Consider the following 21,854-nt stretch of genomic DNA (forward strand, 5'->3'; position numbering starts at 1 on the left):
ATGAACAAATGAATGAATGAATGAAAAACCAAGAAAAGGTTTATTTTAATAGTTACTACTTTATCCTTGTTAGCTCTCAAAGTGCATAAAGACTCAAGTTAGAATCATATACATTCATTCAGGATTAGTGTAATTAGTTATTTATTTTTTGCTCTCCATTATTTTATTGTAATAATAAAGGAACAGAAGTTCATTGCCTGTCAAAAAGGGATTAAGGGATTAGTGGAATGAATAATAACTTTTAGTATTTTTTCATCTTTAGTGCTATCCACCTCTGTTTATTAGAAATAAAATTTGGAGAAAGCTGTAGTTTGGCCAGGTTTATGTATGTGTGGATATTCAAACACAGGCAAACCAAGCCCTAACATTCGTATCCCTTTTGTCTCTGGCCAGAAACTCAATAATGGGATCCCCAAGGCTGCTTGTGCTAATACCATAACCAAAAAACACATACAGCTGGGAGAGGTGACTCACGCCTGTAATCCCAGCACTTTGGGAGGCCAAGGTGGGCAGATCACGAGGTGAGGAGATTGAGACCATCCTGGCCCGCATGGTGCAACACCGTCTCTACTGAAAATACAAAAAATAGCTGGGCGTGGTGGCTTGTGCCTGTTATCCCGGCTACTTGGAAGGCTGAAGTGGGAGAGTTGCTTGAACCAGGGAGTCGGAGGTGGCAGTGAGCCGAGATCGTGCCTCTGCACTCCAGCCTGGTGACGGAGCGAGATTCCATCTCAAAAAAAATTTTATTTATTTATTTTTAAAAACACATACTATATATAGCAGACAGCATTTGACTTCACTGAAAGCAAACAGTATCCTTAAAATTTAAGGCAAGGCCAGGCGTAGTGGTGGCTCACGCCTGTAATCCCAGCACTTTGGGAGGCTGAGGTGGGTGGATCACCTGGTCAGGAGTTCAAGACCAGCCTGGCCAACATGGCAAAACCCTATCTCTACTAAAAATACAAAAAATTAGCTGGGCATGGTGGCACGTGCCTGTAATCCCAGCTACTCAGGAGGCTGAGGCAGGAGAATTGCCTGAACCCAGGAGGCGGAGGTTGCAGTGAGCCGAGATCGCGCCATTGCACTCTAGCCTGGGTAACAAGAGCGAAACTCCGTCTCAAAAAAAAAAAAAAAAAAAAAAAAAAGTTAAGGCAAATAGGCAATCAGGATGATTAAATTGAGGTTTCATTTTTTTTCTTTTTCCATTGGTAAATAGAAGAGGGAAAAGATGCTCTCTAAAAGCTAAGGACTTGAAAAAGCTAAAAGAGTAAACACTTTTGGCCATCTGCGGTGGCTCACACCTGTAATTCCAGCACTTTGGGAGGCCGAGGCAGGCAGACCACCTGAGGTCGGGAGTTCAAGACCAGCCTTAACAACATGGAGAAACCTCGTCTCTACTGAAAATACAAAATTAGCTGGGCGTAGTGGCGCATGCCTGTGATCCCAGCTGCTTGGGAGAATAAGGCAGGAGAATCGCTTGAAAAGCTGGGAGGCAGAGGTTGCTGTGAGCTGAGATCGCGCCATTGCACTTCATCCTGGGCCCCAAGAGCGAAACTCCGTCTCAGGAAACAAACCAAAAAAAAAGAGTAAACGCTTGTAAAAACTTGTTAAACACAAAGTTCTCTTATTTTCTCTTTTTGGCGGTGGGGTGGGGAATGGAGCCTTGCTCTTGTTGCCCAGGCTGGAGTGCACTGGTGCCATCTTGGCTTACTGCAAACTCTGCCTCCCAGTTTCAAGTGATTCTCCTGCCTCAGCCTCCCAAGTAGCTGGGATTACAGGCACCCGCCACCAATCCCAGCTAATTTTTTGTATTTTTAGTAGAGACTGGGTTTCACTATGTTGGTCAGGCTAGTCTCAAACTCCTGACCTCAGGCGATCCACCCACCTTGGCCTCCCAAAGTGCTGGGATTATAGGCGTGAGCCACTGCACCCAGCCAAAAAGTTCTCTTTCTTGAAATTGGACATTGCTTCTAATGGCATTGGCATTTTTCCTTTAGGGCTCAAAATACCTTCTTTGGGAAGAAATACATTTAATTTAGGTTTTCCAAATGCATATACTCTGGTCTAGCCTTCAGAATCTCTTTCTTGTAACTTAAGGGGAAAAATTATTTATTTGTTTGTTTTATTTTATTTTATTTTATTTTTTGTAACAGGGTCTCCCTGTGTTGCCCAGGCTGGAATACAGTGGTACAATCTCAGCTCACTGCAACCTCCAACTCCTGGACTCAAGCGATCCTCCCACCTCAGCCCCCTGAGTCGCTGGGACCACAGATACATACCATCGTGCCTGGCTGATATTTGTATTTTTTTGTAGAGATGGGGTTTTACCATGTTGCCCAGGCTCAAGTGATCTGTCCACCTGGACTTCCCAAAATGTCAGGATTACAGGTGTGAGCCACTGCACCCACCCAGGAAAAAAATTTATTTTTAATCACTTTATTACCAGGCATGGTGGCTCATGCATGTTGTCCCAGAACTTTGAGAGGCTGAGACGGGCAGTTCACAATGTCAGGAGTTCGCGATTAGCCTGACCAACGTGGTGAAACCCTGAATCTACTAAAAATAGAAAAATTAGCCGGATGTGGTGGCTCGTGCTTGTAATCCCAGCTACTCAGGAGGCTGAGGCAGGAGAATCGCTTGAAACCGGGAGGTGGAGGTTGCAGTGAGCCAAGATTGCACCACTGCACTCCAGCCTGGCCGACAATCGAGCAAGACCCCATCTCAAAAAAAAAAAAAAAAAAAAAAAAATCAGTTTATTTTAACCGTTTGGGAAGACAGAGTTTTATATTATATAACCTACTGAAATGCTATCTAATAATTTTGGGGAGAAAGATGTAGTAATGAAGATAAGCTAGAAATCCCTTTGGGGTATCTGTGATCCAAAAATGTATGATTCTAAGAGAACCCCTTTAGAGCTGATACCATCCTTCCAGACATTACAGAGTTAACCGTAGACTAATATAGAGTCTTAGAAAACTAGGGTTCACTGATAAGAAATGCATAATTATTTCTACAATATTTTGCTTGAATTCTCAGAGTTAGGTTTTGTTTTTTGTTCTTTTCAGCACGTGGTAGACCACTGGTCCCTTCACTGGCTAGAATTCATTTCCCACTATTGGAATCTAGCTCATGGCTCTGCCTAGGAGAAAAGAGTCCCAGTGATAGATGTTATAGCACAGAACCAAACCACTCAGGCCACTTTCAGATTATAGATGTAAGGTTCTCTCTCATGTCCAAATTACCTTCAGAAGTCTTTAAAGAAAACACGTGAAAAGGGTTCTGAAGGCAATGCTATAAGAGACAATGATTTGTTAACTTGAATTTTCCTTGAAGCTTTCAGTGATGCTGAGCTGAAGGATCAGTGTTAAAATACAGTGTTGTTAAACAGTCCTTGCTCAAAGGTCTCCTGAGGAGGGAAAAGTTTTGGTGATGACAGGGCTTTTCCTGAATATTGTCTTGGGCGTTTGGCCTTGGATCCTTGACAATATGGATAATAGTAGTTGTTTCCCTGCAGTTTAAAGCCTTTTCAGAGATAACCGAGCGTTATGTGAGTAAATGCAATGGTACCTTCTAAGCTGAAACATAAACTTCTAAAATACAGTGGAGAACTCTTTGAAAATAATTTGTTTTTTTAAGCTGCTAAGTTCTGGGTTAATAAAAGTTTTTTGAAAAAGAAAAAATAAAAGTGTTTTCTAAAATACAACATAGTGAATTGTGATCAGCGTTTTAAAAAATATGATAGGTTGGGCTCGATTGCTCACGCCTATAATCCCAGCACTTTGGGAAGCCCAGGCAGGCGGATCACGAGATCAGGAGATAGAGACCATCCTGGCCAACATGGTGAAACCCCATGTCTACTAAAAATACAAAAATTAGCTGGGCATGGTGGCACAAGCCTGTAGTCCCAGCTACTCGGGAGACTGAGGCAGGAGAATCACTTGAACCCAGGAGGCAGAGGTTGCAGTGAGTGAAGATCATACCACTGCACTCCAGCCTGGCAAAAGAGCAAGGCTCCATCTCAAAAAAAAAAAAAAAAAAAAAAGACGTTAACAGATTACATTGCACAAAATAAGAGAGTTGTGTTGTTTGGAAAATACTTTATTCAACTATGTATGTGTATATTGGGTTGCAATGTAACCTGTATTTCTTATTGTAAGTCTTGATCAAAAACATTGGTATTTAGATTATACAGACTTATTTGGTAGTAGGAGTTTCTGTCCTATGTTTAGAAGATATTACACATCAGACTTTCTGAAACCTATTATTTAGAACATATTTAATTGGAATTGGCAATATTGGCCAGGTGTGTGGCTGATTCCTGTAATCCCAGCACTTTGGGAAGCTGAGTGAGATCCTGTCTGAAAAAAGAAAAGGAAAAAAAAAAGAATTGACAATATTTAGTTATTATGGAATGGGGAAAACCTATGTTGTATCACTAGATAATATCTATAATACACACACCACTTCACATCTCCCACCGGAGAGTCCGTACCATTGTAAACCTAGTAAGATGTTTCCTGTATGTCAAGTCTGTCAGGTTGGGGAAACAAAATGGAGATCCATTGTGTTAGGCCATCACTGAAGGAACTTTTACAAAGACATATCATTATGCTAAGCCCTGATTTCTGAATGTTTCCATTGTAACAGGCAAAACTAGATGGTGGAAGACAGCAATGGAGACCTGTCCTCATGGCTGTGACTGAGAAGGATTTGCTGCTCTATGACTGTATGCCATGGACAAGAGATGCCTGGGCATCACCATGTCACAGCTACCCACTTGTTGCCACAAGGTAAGTAAGACTAAAGATAAGGAAATAAAATATTTATCCTACTCTAAATCTACAAAAGAATTTTAAAGTGAATTCTGTTATCCTAGATGCCTAAAAGAGCATTTAAGTAACTGATATAGTTGATGCAGACAGTAATTTTTTATTATACAACCTTATTGATCATTTTGCAGGTCCTAGCTCAGAATAAATTGTTTTTGTCATGAATATTTTTGTGTGTACCTTTCATCTTGTCAAAGGAATTTCCTAACTGTTCTTTTCAAGACTTGCTTAGTCATGAAGCTTATAGAGGTTTTTTTTCTTTATTTTATTGACTGTGACTAGAAAACCACTGAAATTGTGGCAGCCTTTTGACTGAGTGATGAAATCATTTAAACCAGAATGTGGTACTGTGGATAAACCACACAACTCAGCCAAAATATTCTTCCACTTCTCTTTCTAATGTAAAAATACATTATTTTGATTCTATGAAATAAACATTGATTTGACCGAAGCCACAGGGTGTTTCTAGCATTCCAGATGTAGAGGGTTGAAAAGAAAAAAGAACAGAGAAATTTAGACTTGGGAGCCAAGATGTCTTAAGGGATAATAACTTGGAAACTAGAAAATATATTCAAATTCAAATTTTTTTAGACTTAAAAAAGAATCAGGTGTTGATATAACTCAAAAACTACACATTTAAAGAACAGCATCATGGAAAAGGATTTGGTAGTCAAAAGAGCTAAATGATGAAACTATATCCCAGTGGGAACAGTGTGGATTTCCTGCTTTGAGGAGACAAAGATTCATGTAAGGCAGAGTATTCTTTGCATTACAGGAAACCTTTCACTTTAAAAGATTGCCTTTAACTTGTCACATATATTATTCTTCCCTTACATATATTATTCCTTTTATAAAAAATATAATTTTCACATAGCCTTCCAGTAGTATCTCTGTAATTTAGAGCTGGAGCTCCAAGATTACAGAATGAGATAAAGGATTTGCTGAGCCTCAGTATTAGGGAGGTGTGCCTTCATTAATTCCTTTAGGACACATTAGTTCTACAGAAATACTGAATTTAACTATCAGTTTCTTTTTTAAAAAAATAAAATATAGGGCCGGGCATGGTGGCTCACGCCTGTAATCCCAGCACTTTGGGAAGCCGAGGCAGGTGGATCACGAGGTCAAGAGATCGAGACCATCCTGGTCAACACGGTGAAACCCCGTCTCTACTAAAAATACAAAAAATTAGCTGGGCATGGTGGCGTGTGCCTGTAATCCCAGCTACTCAGGAGCCTGAGGCAGGAGAATTGCCTGAACCCAGGAGGCGGAGGTTGCGGTGAGCTGAGATTGCGCCATTGCACTCCAGCCTGGGTAACAAGAGCGAAACTCCGTCTCAAAAAAAAAATATATATATATATATATATCTATGTATATATATACACTATTCTTTGTTGTAAATTTCCTATATCTGGTTTTTAAAATCCCCACTAAATTATAACTCCTTTAAGTCCAGAACTATGACTTAGTCCTCTCAGCACTCCCACAATGCTTTGCTCAATAAATCTTAGTTGAATTAAATTCTTTACTTAAGTTACAGTTTCCTCTGTCATGGTTACATTAGGAACTTGACAGTAATCCTACAAAAACACATGACCATGTCTTAGTAATTATAATTAGAGCAATTAAATTTATATTTTCCAAAGATTTAGAGTTTAGGAATATGACTGTGGAGCTCTCTTACCTTTAAATTTTGAAGAAGCAGCTTACACTTTGGTTCTGATCATAGAATGCAAGGAGGGTAGCTTTATTCTTTTTTTTTTTTTTTTTTTTGAGACAGAGTCTCACAATGTCGCCAGGCTGTAGTGCAGTGGTGTGATCTTGGCTCATGGCAACCTCTGCCTCCTGGGTGCAAGTGATTCTCTTGCTTCAGCCTCCCTAGCAGCTAGGACTACAGGCGCACTACCACGCCCAGCTAATTTTTTGTATTTTTAGTAGAGTCAGGGTTTACACCATGTTGGCCAGGATGGTCTCAATCTCTTGACCTCATGATCTGCCTGCCTTGGCCTCCAAAAGTGCTGGGATTACAGGCATGAGCCACTGTGCCCAGCCTTTATTCTTATTTAAAATGTGTGCAACTGGAAGCATGAAGCAGAAATTTACCACATCCCATAGACGAGCTTTTGTTCAATACTACAAATTAAAATGCCATGAGCAAATCATTTCTTGGCTATAGAGTAGATTAGGCGTGAACCACCAAAGCACTTTGATACTAAAGAAGATGGGGGGTATGTGTACTATCAGTGGTATTAATTTGCAAGTAGGGAAAAGGTATAGACAAGATTTAAGAGCTAAAACTATAAAACCCGTAGAATAAAATATAGGAGTAGATCTTTATGACTTTGAGTTAGGCAAAGCCTTCTCAGATATGGTATCAAAAGCACAGTTAACAAGAGAAAAAGGCCGGGCATGGTGGCTCACGCCTGTAATCCAGCACTTTTGGAAGCCAAGGTGGGTGGATCACGAGGTCAAGAGATCGAGACCATCCTGGCCAACATGGTGAAACCCCTTCTCTACTAAAAATACAAAAATTAGCTTGACGTGGTGGCACGTGCCTGTGGTCCCAGCTACCCGGGAGGCTGAAGTGGAAGAATTGCTTGAACCCAGGAGGTAGAGGTTGCAGTAAGCAGTGATTGTGCCACTGCACTCCAGCCTGCCAACAGAGCAAGACTCCGTCTTGAAACAAGAGAAAAAATAGATAAATTGGACTTGAAGAAACTTAAAAGCTTTTGTGCTTCAAATGTCACCATCAAGAAAGTGAAAAAATAACTCACAGAATGGGAGAAAGTGTTTGAAAATCATATATCTGATGGAACTTATATCTAGAATATATAAAGATTTCTTGACCGGGCATGGTGGCTCAAATCTGTAATCCCAGCACTTTGGGAGGCTGAGGTGGGCTGATCACCTGAGGTCAGGAGTTTAAGACCAGCCTGGCCAACATGTTGAAACCCTATCTCTACCAAAAATACAAAAATTAGCCAGTGTGGTGTCATGCACCTGTAATCCGAGCTACTTATAGGCTGAGGCAGGAGGATTGCTTGGATATGGGAGCCAGAGGTTGCTGTGAGCTGAGATTGTGCCACTGCATTCCAGCCTGGGTGACAGAGTGAGACTCCATCTCAAAAAAAAAAAAGAATTCTTACAAGTCAGTAATGAAAAATGGGGCTGGGCATGGTGGCTCATGCCTGTAATCTCAGCACTTTGGGAGGCCAAGGTGGGTGGGTCACCTGAGGTCAGGGGTTCGAGACAGCCTGGCCAACATGGTGAAAACCCGTTTCTATAATATAAAAATTAGCTAGGTGTGGTGGCATGGCGTGTAATCCCAGCTACTCAGGAGGCTGAGGCAGGAGAATCGCTTGAACCCAGGAGGCAGAGGTTGCAGTGTGCAGTGAAACAATACCTCACCGCTGCACTCCAGCCTGGGCAATGGAGCAAGACTCTGTCTCAAAAAAAAAAGGGGGGGGAAATGATATGAATAGATATTTGTCCAAAGAAGATATACGAATGGCCAGTAAGAACATGAAAAGATGTTCAGCATCCTTAACATAGCATCAGGGAAATGCAAATCAAAACCACAATGAGATACTATTTCCCAACCACTGGGATGGTTATAATTAAAAAGACAGATGAAATAAAAAGTACGAACAACGATGTGGAGAAAATGGAATTTTTTTTTTTTTTTTTTTGAGACGGAATTTCGCTCTTGTTACCCAGGCTGGAGTGCAATGGCGTGATCTCGGCTCACCGCAACCTCCGCCTCCCGGGTTCAGGCAATTCTCCTGCCTCAGCCTCCTGAGTAGCTGGGATTACAGGCACGCACCACCGTGCCCAGCGAATTTTTTGTATTTTTAGTAGAGACAGGGTTTCACCGTGTTGACCAGGATGGTCTCAATCTCTTGACCTCGTGATCCACCCGCCTCGGCTTCCCAAAGTGCTGGGATTACAGGCATGAGCCACCGTGCCCGGCAGAAAATAGAATCTTTATACATTGCTGGTGAGAATGTAAAATATATACTTTCTGTGTAAGGCAGTCTGGCAGTTTCTCAAAAGCTAAACATAGTCACCCTATGACCCACAGTTCCATTTCTAAGTTGTGCCCAAGAGTAATGAAAACTTATGTCCACATCAAAACTTATATATGACTGTTCAAAACAGCATTATTCACAATAGCCAGAAAGTGGAAACAACCCAAGTGTCCATAAGCTGATGAATGGATAAACAAAATGTGACATATCCACACAGTGGAATATTATTCTGCAGTTAAAAACAATAATGGGCCGGGCCCAGCGGCTCATGCTTGTAATCCCAGCACTTTGAGAGGCCGAGGCAGGCAGATCACAAGGTCAGAAGTTCGAGACCATCCTGGCCAACATGGTGAAACCTCATCTCTATTAAAAATACACAAAAATTAGCTGGGTGTGGTGGCACACACCTGTAGTCCCAGCTACTCAGGAGGCTGAGGCAGGAGAATCTCTTGAACCTAGAAGGTAGAGGTTGCAGTTAGCCGAGATCATACCACTCCACTGCAGCCTGGTGACAGAGCAAGACTCTGTCTCCAAAAACAAAAAAATAATAATGTTCTGATACATACTAAAATGTAGATGAATGTTGAAAACATTGTGCTAAGTGAAAGCAGCCAGACAGAAACAACTACATACTGTATTGTTCCATTTATATGAAAAGTTGAGAATAGGCAAGTCCAGGATAGACAGAAAGTAGATTAGTGGTTGCCAGGGGGAGGGGGCAGTAGGGAATGACTGCTAATGGGTATAGAATTTCTTTTTGGGATGATGACAGTCTGCTAAAATTGAATGTGGTGATGGTTGGAAATTCTGAATATACTGAAGACCATTGTACTTCAAGGGGTAAATTGTATGGTGTGTGAATTATATTTTAACAATTCAATTATTTCAATAAAATAATTAAACCCAACAAGACTGATTCATAATAAACTGAGTTTTATTCTAAGTAAGTGGTAACATGCTACTGAACCTTTCTGTGCCACAGATTTTAGGGTGCATTTTTAAGTGTACCCTGGGTGAGTGTGAGTATTAAATGAGTTAATACTAGTAAACTTCCTAGAATGGTGCCTGACACATTGTAACTGCTCAACAGTTAGCTGCTTTAATTATAATATTTATAATATTTATTATTAAATGAAAATTATGTCCAAGAAAAATTATTTGTAAAAGTATAATAATTAGTTTAATTTGGTCATTGTTAAAAGAAGAGCACTTAGCTGGGTGCCATGGCACGTGCCTATAATCCCAGCTTCTTGGGAGGTTGGAAGGGTCACTTAGGTCCAGAAGTTCAAGACCAGCCTGGGCAACATAGTGAGACCTCTGGTCTCAAAAAAATTGAAAGAAAAGAAAAAGGAACAGTTCTTGATCTGCCACCAATTTTTACAGATAGTCAAAGTTTCATATTAAATGTGAAGAATTCAAACATGCTCATTCATGCAAATTGACCTCATTATTAATTAAATGGGTGGGTCTTATAGAGCTTCCTAGGTTGACTGTCTTCCTTCCTCCTTTCTTTTGTCTTCCCCTTCCCTTTCCCTTTCCTTCCTTTTCCCTTTCCTTTTCCTTTCTTTTCTCCCCTCCTCTCTCCCTCCTTCCTTCTCTGTTTTTCTTTCTGACAAACTCTCACTCTGTTGTCCAGTCTAGAGTGTGCAGAGGCAGGATCATAGCTCACTGTAACCTTAAACCCCTGGGCTCAAACCATCCTCCCACCTCAGCCCCTTCAGTAGCTAGGACCATAGGCATGAGCCACTATGCCAGTCTAATTTTTTTAGAGATGGAGTCTTGCTGTGTTGCCCAGTCTGGTCTCAAACTTCTGGGCTCAAACAATTCTCATGCCTCAGCCTCCCAAAGTTCTGAGGTTACAGGTGTGAGCCACCATCCCACTTCATGTTGTTTCTTAGTAAGTTTAATTAATGTAACAACAGGGATTCTTTACTCCTTGTTCAGGAAGTACTGGTGGATTAGGATAAAAAATGACAGATGAAAGGTTTAGTTTTTCCATGTGGCCGTGTTGGCTAGGTAGAACTGGTTGAAGTCACTGCCCAATAGAATTAAGTGGGGCTTAATCATCCTCTACCAAACAGAGCGGGGTAAAGGGTAGCCCTGAGAGAGACCAGAGGATGAAACCAGACCAGGAAGTATCCTATAGAGGGAGGCAAGGCCAGAAAGTGTTTTTAATGTAGAGGAGAGAGAGTGTTTGAGATTTAAATGAGTAATGAGAAAGGGCTGAATGTTTAATTTTCCTAATTCTATTTTTAATACTTTGGACCATGTTCTTATGAGTGGATGAGACAGAATAAAAAAGGATTGCATAAACATATAGGTAAGGAAAGAAATAAAGGACCTAGCCGGGCGCGGTGGCTCAAGCCTGTAATCCCAGCACTTTGGGAGGCCGAGGTGGGTGGATCACGAGGTCAAGAGATCAAGACCATCCTGGTCAACATGGTGAAACCCCGTCTCTACTAATACAAAAAATTAGCTGGGCATGGTGGCGCGTGCCTGTAATCCCAGCTACTCAGGAGGCTGAGGCAGGAGAATTGCCTGAACCCAGGAGGCAGAGGTTGCGGTGAGCCAAGATCACGCCATTGCACTCCAGCCTGGGTTACAAGAGCGAAACTCCATCTCAAAAAATAAAAAAATAAAAGAAATAAAGGACCTTGATTATCTAAAAAAAAAAAAAAAAAAACCCTGAAAAATTAAAAGTTGATTGTAGTTCAAAATCAAATAACATCCTTAGAGTAATGTTAATTAACTATTAGCTGCTATTTATATTGGATTGGACATTTACAGATTCTTCGAAACCAAAGTATGGTGGTTTTTTTTTTGAGACAGAGTCTCGCTTTGTCTCCCAGGCTGCAGTGACACAATCTCAGCTCACTGCAACCTCTGCCTCCTGAGTTCAAGTGATTCTCCTGCCTCAGCCTCCTGAGCAGCTAGGACTACAGGTGTGCGCCACTACACCCAGTTAATTTTTGTATTTTTAGTAGAGACGGGGTTTCACCTCATTGGCCAGGCTGGTCTTGAACTCCTGACCTCATGATCCACCTGCCTCAGCCTCGCAAAGTGCTGGGATTACAGGCGTGAGCCACCATGCCCGGCCCAAAGCACGGGTTTTAATAGTTCAGGCCAATGAGGAGTTAAGTAAAGCATGAAAGTGATAAATGAAGAGGATTTTTATTTCACACGTTTCTTCAGATTAAAGCTAGACACATGACACAGGTAGAAAGGCACAGGTTTTATAGGTGCTCTGGATTTTTCAGAATATGGATTTTGTTGTCTTTTCCTATAAGCTTTCTTTGGAAGAAAAAAAGATTTCAAAAAAAAAAAAGCATGCTGACTTTAGAATGTGGAATATTGAGTAGTGTTATGCTTATGGGACTTGTAGGGCAAAAAAAAAAAAAAAAAAAAAAGCTGCCAAAACGCCTTTGCATGAGCTCATCTGGTCTCTCCACAAAATGGGGGCCTTTTAGCAGTGTTCCCAACCAACCGCTGCTCAGCAAGAGTCCAGCATCTGGTTTGCATTAGATTCCCTTTGCCAAATATTTCATAATCAAATCTGTAGGAAAAAATTCTCTCAGATTTTATATTTTTTAATGTCTGTTTTGAGATTAGCAATCAAACTGAATATGATAGAATATCTGTTGCTTTCCCCAACACTTTGTCTTACTTGGATCATATGTGGAGTAATTTTGAAATGTATTTAACTCTTTCTGAGGTACCTAATGTTTAATTTGCATGTTGGTTTAATGGGAATCAGCTCAGTAAAGCAGTTCTCAAAGTATACTTCATGGACCTCTGGGAATCCCTTTTTCAGGGGCCCTGTGAGTCCAAAGCTATTTTCATAGTAATACTAAAATGTCATTTGCTTTTTTCCCATATTATTGACATTTGCACTGAGGGTGGGTAAAATTGCTGGCACCTTCGCATGAATCAAGGCAGTTGGCACCAAACTGTGTTGGGAGTAATTGTATCTGTCCCCACATGGATTTACAGAGGGGAAAAAAATGCCAGTTTAACTTACGTCTCTGCTGAAATAGTAAAAATTATTAATTTTATTTAATCTTGACCCTTGAGTATTCATCTTTTTGACATTCTGTGTGACGAAATGGGAAGTGCTCATGGAGCACTTCTACTACATACTGAAGAATGGCTGTTGTCTCAAGGAAAAGCACACATGTGAATTCTCAGCTGAATTCCATGCTTCTTCATGGATACATCATTTTTTAATTGAAAGAATGACTGATTGACAAACAGTAGCTTTCAAGCAAAAATTAGTATGCTGGAAAACTCATATCTGCTACCGTGAACTTGAAAGCTTCCCAGTACTTGCTTTTCTGGTGAGATTAGTGTTAATATCAAATGCGATTTTTTTCATCTTTTGTAGAGAATCATTTTTAACACATGGAAAATCTGTGTAACTCAGGGATCAAATACGTTTCCAAATGATATATGGTGTTCCAAAATCATGTATGCATAAAAAAGATTCATTGAAATTGCAAGGGAAACCAGTTGATTTTTAATGCGACATGATATGGAAACTATTGACAAGATTTCAGATTCCACATTGCAATTAATCTTTATGAAACCACTTGTTGAGTTTTGGTTCTGTGGATGGAAGGCTATCTATATGATCTGAATGGGCTATTCAAATAATCTTCCCTTTTCCAACTACATATCTATGTGAGGCTATAACTGCATACTACAATAAAATGCTGAATCAGCTGTCAAAATTCAGCTATTTTTAAGCTAGACATTAAAGAGATTTTATTTGTCTTTGATATACATTCCTCACCAATTTTTTTTAAATCTTTATAAATGAGATAGCATTTTTTTCTGTTATACTGACCTACATTTTTTAAGAGAGAGTTTCACTCTTGTTGCCCAGGCTGGAGTGCAGTGGCATGATCTCGACTCACTGCAACCTTTGCCTCCTGGGTTCAAGCGATTCTCCTGCTTCAGCCTCCCGAGCAGCTGGGATTACAGGCATGTGCCACCATGCCTGGCTAATTTTGTATTTGCAGTAGAGATGAGGTTTCCCCACGTTGATCAGGCTGGTCTCGAACTCCCGACCTCAGGTGATCCACCCACCTTGGCCTCCCAAAGTGCTAGGATTACAGGTGTGAGCCACTGCGCCTGGCCAATACTTCTTTAAAATAGGGAAAATATAAGAAGTGAGGCCAGGAGTGGTGACTCATGCCTGTAATCCCTGCACTTTAGGAGGCTCATTGAGGCACGTGGATCACTTCAGCCCAGGGGTTCAAGAACAGCCTTGGCAACATAATGAGACCTTGTCTCTACACAAAATGCAAAAGTGAGCCAAACTCAGTGGGATGTGTCTGTTGTGCCAACTACTTGGGAGGCTGAGGTGGGAGGATCGCTTAAGCCCAGGAGTTCAAAATCAGCCTGGGCAACATAATGAGACCACATCTCTACACAAAATATAAAAATGATCTGGGTGTGGTGGTACACGCCTGTAGTGCCAGCTACTCGGGAGGCTGAGATGGGAGGATTGCTTGAGCTGGGTAGATGGAGGTTGCTGTGAGCCAACACTGTGCCAGTATACTCCAGCCTGGAGGACAGAGCGAAACCCTGTCTCAAAATGAAAAAAAAAAAGAAAATATAAAAACTGAATAGATTAAACTATGAAGCAAAATATTGAATAGTTTAATGACCTTAAGGAAAATTACTTTTCTTATGGTTTTCCAATATATATACTACACTGTTTTCTGTAGGGTCTTTTTTTCCTTTTTTTTTTTTTTTTTTTTTTTTGAGACGGAGTTTCGCTCTTGTTACCCAGGCTGGAGAGCAATGGCACGATCTCAGCTCACCGCAACCTCCGCCTCCTGGGTTCAAGCAATTCTCCTGCCTCAGCCTCCAGAGTAGCTGGGACTACCAGTGTGCGCCACCATGCCCAGCTAATTTTTGTATTTTTTAGTAGAGACAGGGTTTCACCATGTTGACCAGGATGGTGTCTATCTCTTGACCTCATGATCCACCCGCCTCGGCCTCCCAAAGTGCTGGGATTATAGATGTGAGCCACTGCGTCCGGCCTGGGTTTTTTTTTTTTGGTTTTGTTTTGTTTTCTTGAGAGGGAGTCCCACTCTGTTGCCCAGGCTGGAGGGCAGTGGTGCAATCTCAACTTATTGCAACCTCCACCTCCCAGGTTCAAGCGATTCTTCTGCCTCAGCCTCCCAAGTAGCTGGGATTATAGGCGTGAGCCACCCTGGCTCATTTTTGTATTTTTAGTAGAGATGGGCTTTCACTATGTTGACCAGGCTGGTCTCAAACTCCTGACCTCAGGTGACCCACCTGCCTCAGCCTCCCAAAGTGCTGGTATTACAGGGGTGAGCCACCGTGCCTGGCCCAATTTTTTTGGTGATTTTATTGGGGTATAACTCACTTATCATTACAGTTTATTTAAATACAAGATTTAATGGTTTTTAGTATGTTCTTAGAATTCTACAGCCATCATCGTCAATATTGACACTTTAATCACAACCCCAAAAAATTCTCTTTTGCCCTTTTCCCTAGCCCCTGGCAAACATTAATCTAGAGACAGTAGTCTCTCTAGATTTGCTTATTCTGGACTTTTTTTGTAAATCAACATTATTCACTTATATTCTGGACATTTTTTATAAATGGAATCATGCACTATATAACCATTTATGTCTGGCTTCTTTCACTTAGCATGATGTTATGAAGGTTCATCCATATTGTAGCATGTATCACAACTTTATTTTTTTTATGGCTGAATGATATTCCATTGTATATGTATGTACCACATTCATCAGTTGATAGACTTGTGGGTTATTTCTGTCTTTTTTTTTTTTTGAGACTGGGTCTCCCTCTGTCACCCAGACTAGTGTGTGGTGGTGCGATCACACTCATTGCAGCCTTTAACTCCTGGACTCAAGTGATCCTCCCACCCTAACCTCCCAAGTAGCTAGGACTACAGGGGCACATCACCATGCCTGGCTAATTTTTTATTTCTTGTAGAGACGGGGTCTCATTATGTTGCCCAGACGGTTCTCAAACTCCTGAGCACAAGTGATGCTACCACCTCAGCCTTTCGAAGTGCTGGAATTACAGGCATGAGCCACCATGCCCGGCAACATACACAGTTTTTTTGTGTGAACATGTATTTTTATTTCTTTTGGGTATATACCTAGGTATACAATTGCTGGGTCATACGCAACTCTGTGTTTAACACTTTTCCATTTATATTCTCTCTTTTTTTTTTCTCTCCCCTCCCCTCCATTTATATTCTCAATAACAGTGTATTCCATTTTCTCCAGATACTTACCCACACTTGCTAATATCTATGTGGGTTTTTTGTTTGGTTGGTTGGTTGGTTAGTTTTTTTTTTTTGAGACAGAGTCTTACTCTGTCCCTTAGGTTGGAGAATAGTGACACAATCTCAGCTCACTGCAACCTTGCAATCTCCGCCTCCTGGGTTCAAGTGATCCTCCTGCCTCAGTCTTCCAAGTAGCTGGGACTACAGGCACCCACCACTACACCTTGCTAATTTTATATTTTTAGTAGAGACAGAGTTTCACTATGTTGGACAGGCTGGGCTGGAACTCCTGACCTTAACTGATCCAGCCACCTCGGCCTCCCTAAGTGCTGGGATTACAGGCGTGCGTGACCGTGCTCAGCCTGTTTTGTATTATAGCCATCCCAGTGGGTTTGAAATGATAACACTTGTGGTTTTGAGTTCTGTTTCCCCAGTGAGTAGTGATTTTGAGTATCTTTTCCTGTGCTTGTTGACCATTTGCTTTTTGGAAAAATAGCTATTTGAGTTATTTGCCTTATAACTGAGTTGTCTTTTTAATGTCTAGTTGTAAAAGTTCTTTTTTTTTTAAATATTAGTCTTAAGTAAAAGTTCTTTATATATTCTGTAGGCAAGTACCTTATTAAATATATGATTTGTAAATATTTTCTCTCATCCTCTGGTTTGTTTTTACTTTCTTGATTGTGTCATTTGAAAACTGTTTTCTTCCTCAAGTTTTATAGTTTTAGCTGTTATATTTCGGACTTTTATCTGTTTGGAGTTAATTTTTGTATATGGTGTGAAGTAAGGGTCAAACTTTCTTTTGCATGCAAATATTCAGTTGTCACAGCCCCCATTTGCTGAAAGGACTATTTTAGCCAGTGGCGTGGTATGTCCCTGTAATCTTAGCTACCTAGGAGGCTGAGACAGGAGGATCACTTGAGCCCAGGAATTTGAAGACAGCCTGGGAAACATAGTGAGACCTTGTCTCAAATAAATACATGCATACATACATAAATTCATTCATTCATTTTTTCCCCATTGAACTCTCTTGGCACTCTTGTCAAAAATTAATTGATCTTAAATGTAAGGGTTTATTTCTGAACTCTCAATTCTATAGCTTGGTAGAAAGTTTTTAAATCAAAAATATGAATTCTCTGCTTTGTTCTTTTTCAAGATTCTTTTGGTGATTATGAGTCATTTGTCAGTTTCTTGGGAAAGAAAGACAGCTGAAATTGTGATAGGGATTGTGTTGAATCTGTGGATCAATTCAAGGAGAATTGCCATCTTAATAACATTAAGTCTTCCAATTCATGATGTAAGATGTCTTTTTTCAGAGACGGTCTTGATAGGTTCCTCAGGCTGGAGTGCAATGGTGTGGCTCACTGCAGCCTCCGCCTTCTGAGCTCATATGATCCTCCTGCCTCAGTCTCCCAAGTAGCTGGGACTACAGGCATGTACTACCATGTTTGGCTAATTTTTCTGGTTTTTTTTATAGAGACGGGGTTTTACCATGTGATCCAGGGTGGTCTCAAACTCCTGGATTCAAGGAATCTGCCAGCTTTGGCTTCCCAAAGTGCTGGGATTACAGGTGTGAGGCACTGCACCTAGCCCACAGGATGTCTTTTTACTTTTTTAGGTCTTTAATTTCTTCCAGCAGTGTACTGTAGTTTTCAGAATACAAGTTTTGTACTTCTTTTGTAAAATTTGTTCCTTTTTTTTTATTTGGCGTTATTGTAAATAAAATTGTCTTCTTAATTTCCTTTTTGGATTATTCATTGCAAATGTATTCAATCAAAGCATCGATTTTTATATCTTGTATCTTATAACCTTGCTGAACTCATATATCAATTCTAATAGGTTTTTAGTGGATTCCTTAAGGATTTCAAGATCAATATTTGCTGGCTGGGCACACTGGCTCATGCCTGTAATCCCAGCACTTTGGGAGGCTGAGGCAGGTGGATCACTTGAGGTCAGGAGTTCGAGACTAGCATCCTCAACATGGTGAAACCCCTTCTCTACTAAAAGTACAAAAAAATTAGCTGAGCGTGGTCGCAGGCACCTATAATCCCAGCTACTTGGGAGGCTGAGGCAGGAGAATCACTTGAATCTGGAAGGCAGAGGTTTCAGTGAACTGAGATTGTTCTACTGCACTCCAGCCTAAGTGACAGAGCGAGACTGCCTCAAAGGAAAAAAAAATACATTTTCTGCAAACAGAGATAGCTTTACTTCCTTTGCATTCTGGATGGCTTTTATTTCATTTTCTTGCCTAATTGTCATGGCTAGCATCTCTAGTACAATGTTGAATAGAAGTGACATAAGTGGACATGCTTCTCTTGTTCATGATCTTAAGGGGAAAGCATTCTGTCTTTTACTATTAAATATGATGTAGCTGTCTGTTTTTCATAGATGCCTTTTATAAGGTTGAGGAAGTTCCCTTCTATTCCACATTTGTTGAATATTTTTATCATGAAGGGTTTAGGTTTGTTAAGTGCTTTTTCTATGTCTATGACAATGATTTTATGGCTTTTATCTTTTATTCTATTTATATAGCATATTACCTTAATAGATTTTTTTAGAAGACTCTTGCTGTGTCACCCAGGCTGGAGTGCAGTGGTGCCTGGCTAATTTTTGTATTTTTACTAGAGATGGGGTTTTACCAGTTGGCCAGGCTGCTCTCGGACTCCTGACCCGAAGTGATCTGCCCACCTAAATAATTTTTTAAAATGTTATTGCAGGGTTGGGCACAATGACTCCTGCCTGTAGTCTCAGCACTTTGGGAGGTCAAGGCGGGTGAACCACGAGATCAGGAGATCGAGACCATCCTGGCCGACATGGTGAAACCCCGTCTACTAAAATTCAAAAAATTAGCCAGGGATGGTGGCGTGCACCTGTAGTCCCAGCTACTTGAGAGACTGAAGCAGGGGAATTTCTTGAACCCAGGAGGTGGAGGTTGCAGTGAGCCGAGATCGTGCCACTGCGCTCCAGCCTGGTGACAGAGCAAGACTCTGTCTCAGAAAAAAAAATGTTATTGTGAATGTGTGGATTTAATATCCATTGTAGTTTATCCTTATTGACGCTCAAACTGTGACCCATCTTTGGCCAGTAAGAGCCTCTTCAGGTGGACTCTTGAGTCTTTTTGAGGGAGTTTTTATATAAAAGTATATGACAGTTACCATGCTATCTGGTATGACAGAATATTTGTCTTTATTTCTTTTTTATTCCCTGAGATGGAGTCTTGCTCTGTCACCCAGGCTGGAGTGCAGTGGCATGATATTGAGTCACTGCAACCTCCACCTCTCAGGTTCTAGCAATTCTTCTGCCTCAGCCGCCCGAGTAGATGGGATTACAGGCACCCGCCACTGTGCCCAGGTAATTTTTGTATTTTTAATAGAAATGTGGTTTCACCATGTTGGCCAGGCTGGTCTCGAACTCCTGACCTTGTGACCTGCCTGCCGCAGCCTCCCAAAGTGCTGGGATTACAGGCGTGAGCCACCGCACCCAGCCAATATTCCAGTCTTATATATTTTCTTTCCTAGAGTCATTTTCTAAGAAGCCTCACCATCTTTTTACAGGAGGGGGTGATTTCAATCTGGGCACTAAGGACACTTGTTGCTATTGGGGTTGGTCATTGTTTATTGATGGACAGAGGTGGGAAGTGGGGTGTGTGTGTGTGTGTGTGTGTGTGTATGTGTGTGTGTGTGTTCAGTTACTTCCAGTTTAAATTTAAGAACACGCTGTTTTAACTGAACCTCTTCCATTTTACATCTGATTTTCCTTTTCTCACAACCTATTCCATATCTCAGGGGCACCAGAGATGATCAAATTTAAATATTACATAATTACTCATTTGCTTTCCCCACATTACATACACTATTGTATAAGAATAGTACTACTGTTATTACTATAACACTGTCACCAACAATATAATTACTGAAAACAGTTGAAAAAATGTTTCCGTGACTCTTTTTTTTTTTTTTCAGTCTGTGCTTATCCATTATTTGCAACTCTATTTTTGTGCTTTTTCCCCCCGGCATTATTTGGTTCTCTGCCAGTTTTCCTCTTACCTCCCTGGCTACACTCTCATTCCCCTTGGTTGATTCTTTTTTGTCTTCCTGGCCTCTACACATTGGAGTGCCCAGGGCTCAGACCTCTTTGTATCAACTACCCTGTCCCCTGGTGATTGCATGTTGTACCAGAGCTTCAAATACCTCCTGGACCCTGGCAACTCCCAAATTTATATCTCCAGCCCTACATACTGCTCTTGAATCACAGATTTATTTAACATTATTTGCATATTTATAACCATTAGGAATCACATTAAGCTGCTAGTAGAAGTAACTAGAAATAATAAAACAAAATAGAAGTTTGTTTCTTTCTTATGTAACAGAAGTCTGGTGTATTTGGCAAAGCAGCTTCTACCCTTCAAGGTTGCCTCATGACTCACGATGGCTACTGGAAGCTGCAGCCATCATATCCAAAATTGCAGACAGGAGGAAACTGGGGAGAAGGACAAAAATGATACATACCTGCTGCCTTATTCCCCTTCTGTGGGGCTTTTCTGGAAATCCTACCCAGTAACGTCAGTGTACAACTCAAGGGACATCTCTGCAAGGAATGTGGGAAATAGTCTTTTATCTGTGCATACTGTTATTCAGGATAAAAGCAGTCTTCTGTTTTTAAGGAAGAATGCAAGATTGGATATTGAGTAGGCAACTAGACATGACAGAGACTTATAATAGCTATCTTAAACTCAATAGCTGTAAAAACAAATCTTGCACTTCCCCTACAAACCTGTTCATCCTACACTCTTCATTCAGTAAAGGACATTTTGCTAGTTGCACCCATTTGTGTGCAGGTTTTTTGTGTAGATGTAAGTTTTCAGCTCATTTGGGTAAATACCAAGGAACACAATTGCTAGATCATATGGTAAGAAGGTGTTTAGTTTTGTAAGAAACCACCAAACTGTCTTCCAAAATGGCCATACCATTTTACTGCCACCAGGAATGGTGGCATCTGCGTTTGGTGTTATCTGTATTTTAAATGTTAACCATGGTAATAGGTGTATAGTGGTATCTCATTGTTTTTGTTTAAAATTCCCTCCAGGCATGGTGGCTCACACCTGTAATCTCAGCACTTTGAATCACCTGAGGTCGCAAATTAGAGACCATCCTGGCCAACATGGTGAAACCCTGTCTCTACTAAAACTACAAAAATTAGCCAGCATGGTGGCACGTACCTGTAATCCCAGCTACTTGGGACGCTGAGGCAGGAGAATTGCTTGAACTCAGGCGGTGGAGGTTGCAGTGAGCCAAGATTGTGCCACTGCACTTTAGCCTGGGGACAGAGCAAGACCATGTCCCAAAATAAATAAATAAATGAAATAAAATTCCCTAATGGCATATGATGTTGAGCATCTTTTTGTATTCTTATTTGTGGTCTGGACATCTTCTCGGTGAGGTTTCTGTTCAGATCATTTGCCTATTTTTTGTTTCAGTTTTACTAATTCCAAACATTGTGTGTGTGTGTGTGTGTGTGTGTGTGTGTGTGTGTGTGTTAAAAAACTCATAACATGAATGACAGAGAAGATAAATTTTTATTTAAAAAAACTTACAAAATTTACCATCTAATTATTTTTAAGTGTACAGTAGATTAGTGTTTACAATATGCACATTGTTGTGTAGCAAATCTCCAGAACTTTATCTTGCAAAACAGAAACTTTATATCTATTGA

General features: G+C 40.7%; 1 protein-coding gene across 1 annotated transcript in view; it reads left to right on the plus strand.

Moving 5' to 3' along the window:
- SNTB2 (syntrophin beta 2) overlaps nt 1–21,854 on the plus strand; it is a 125,857-nt gene that overhangs the window by 77,908 nt on the left and 26,095 nt on the right. The window contains exon 4 of the mRNA XM_021672549.2: nt 4,648–4,790. Within this exon, the coding sequence (XP_021528224.1) occupies nt 4,648–4,790 (143 nt within the window). The remainder of the gene's footprint in view (nt 1–4,647; nt 4,791–21,854) is intronic.

The sequence above is a fragment of the Aotus nancymaae genome, unplaced genomic scaffold (genome assembly GCF_030222135.1).
Source record: "Aotus nancymaae isolate 86718 unplaced genomic scaffold, 86718_ANA_hifiasm-v0.15.2.pri h1tg000030l, whole genome shotgun sequence".
In the NCBI taxonomy this organism is placed as follows: domain Eukaryota; kingdom Metazoa; phylum Chordata; class Mammalia; order Primates; family Aotidae; genus Aotus; species Aotus nancymaae.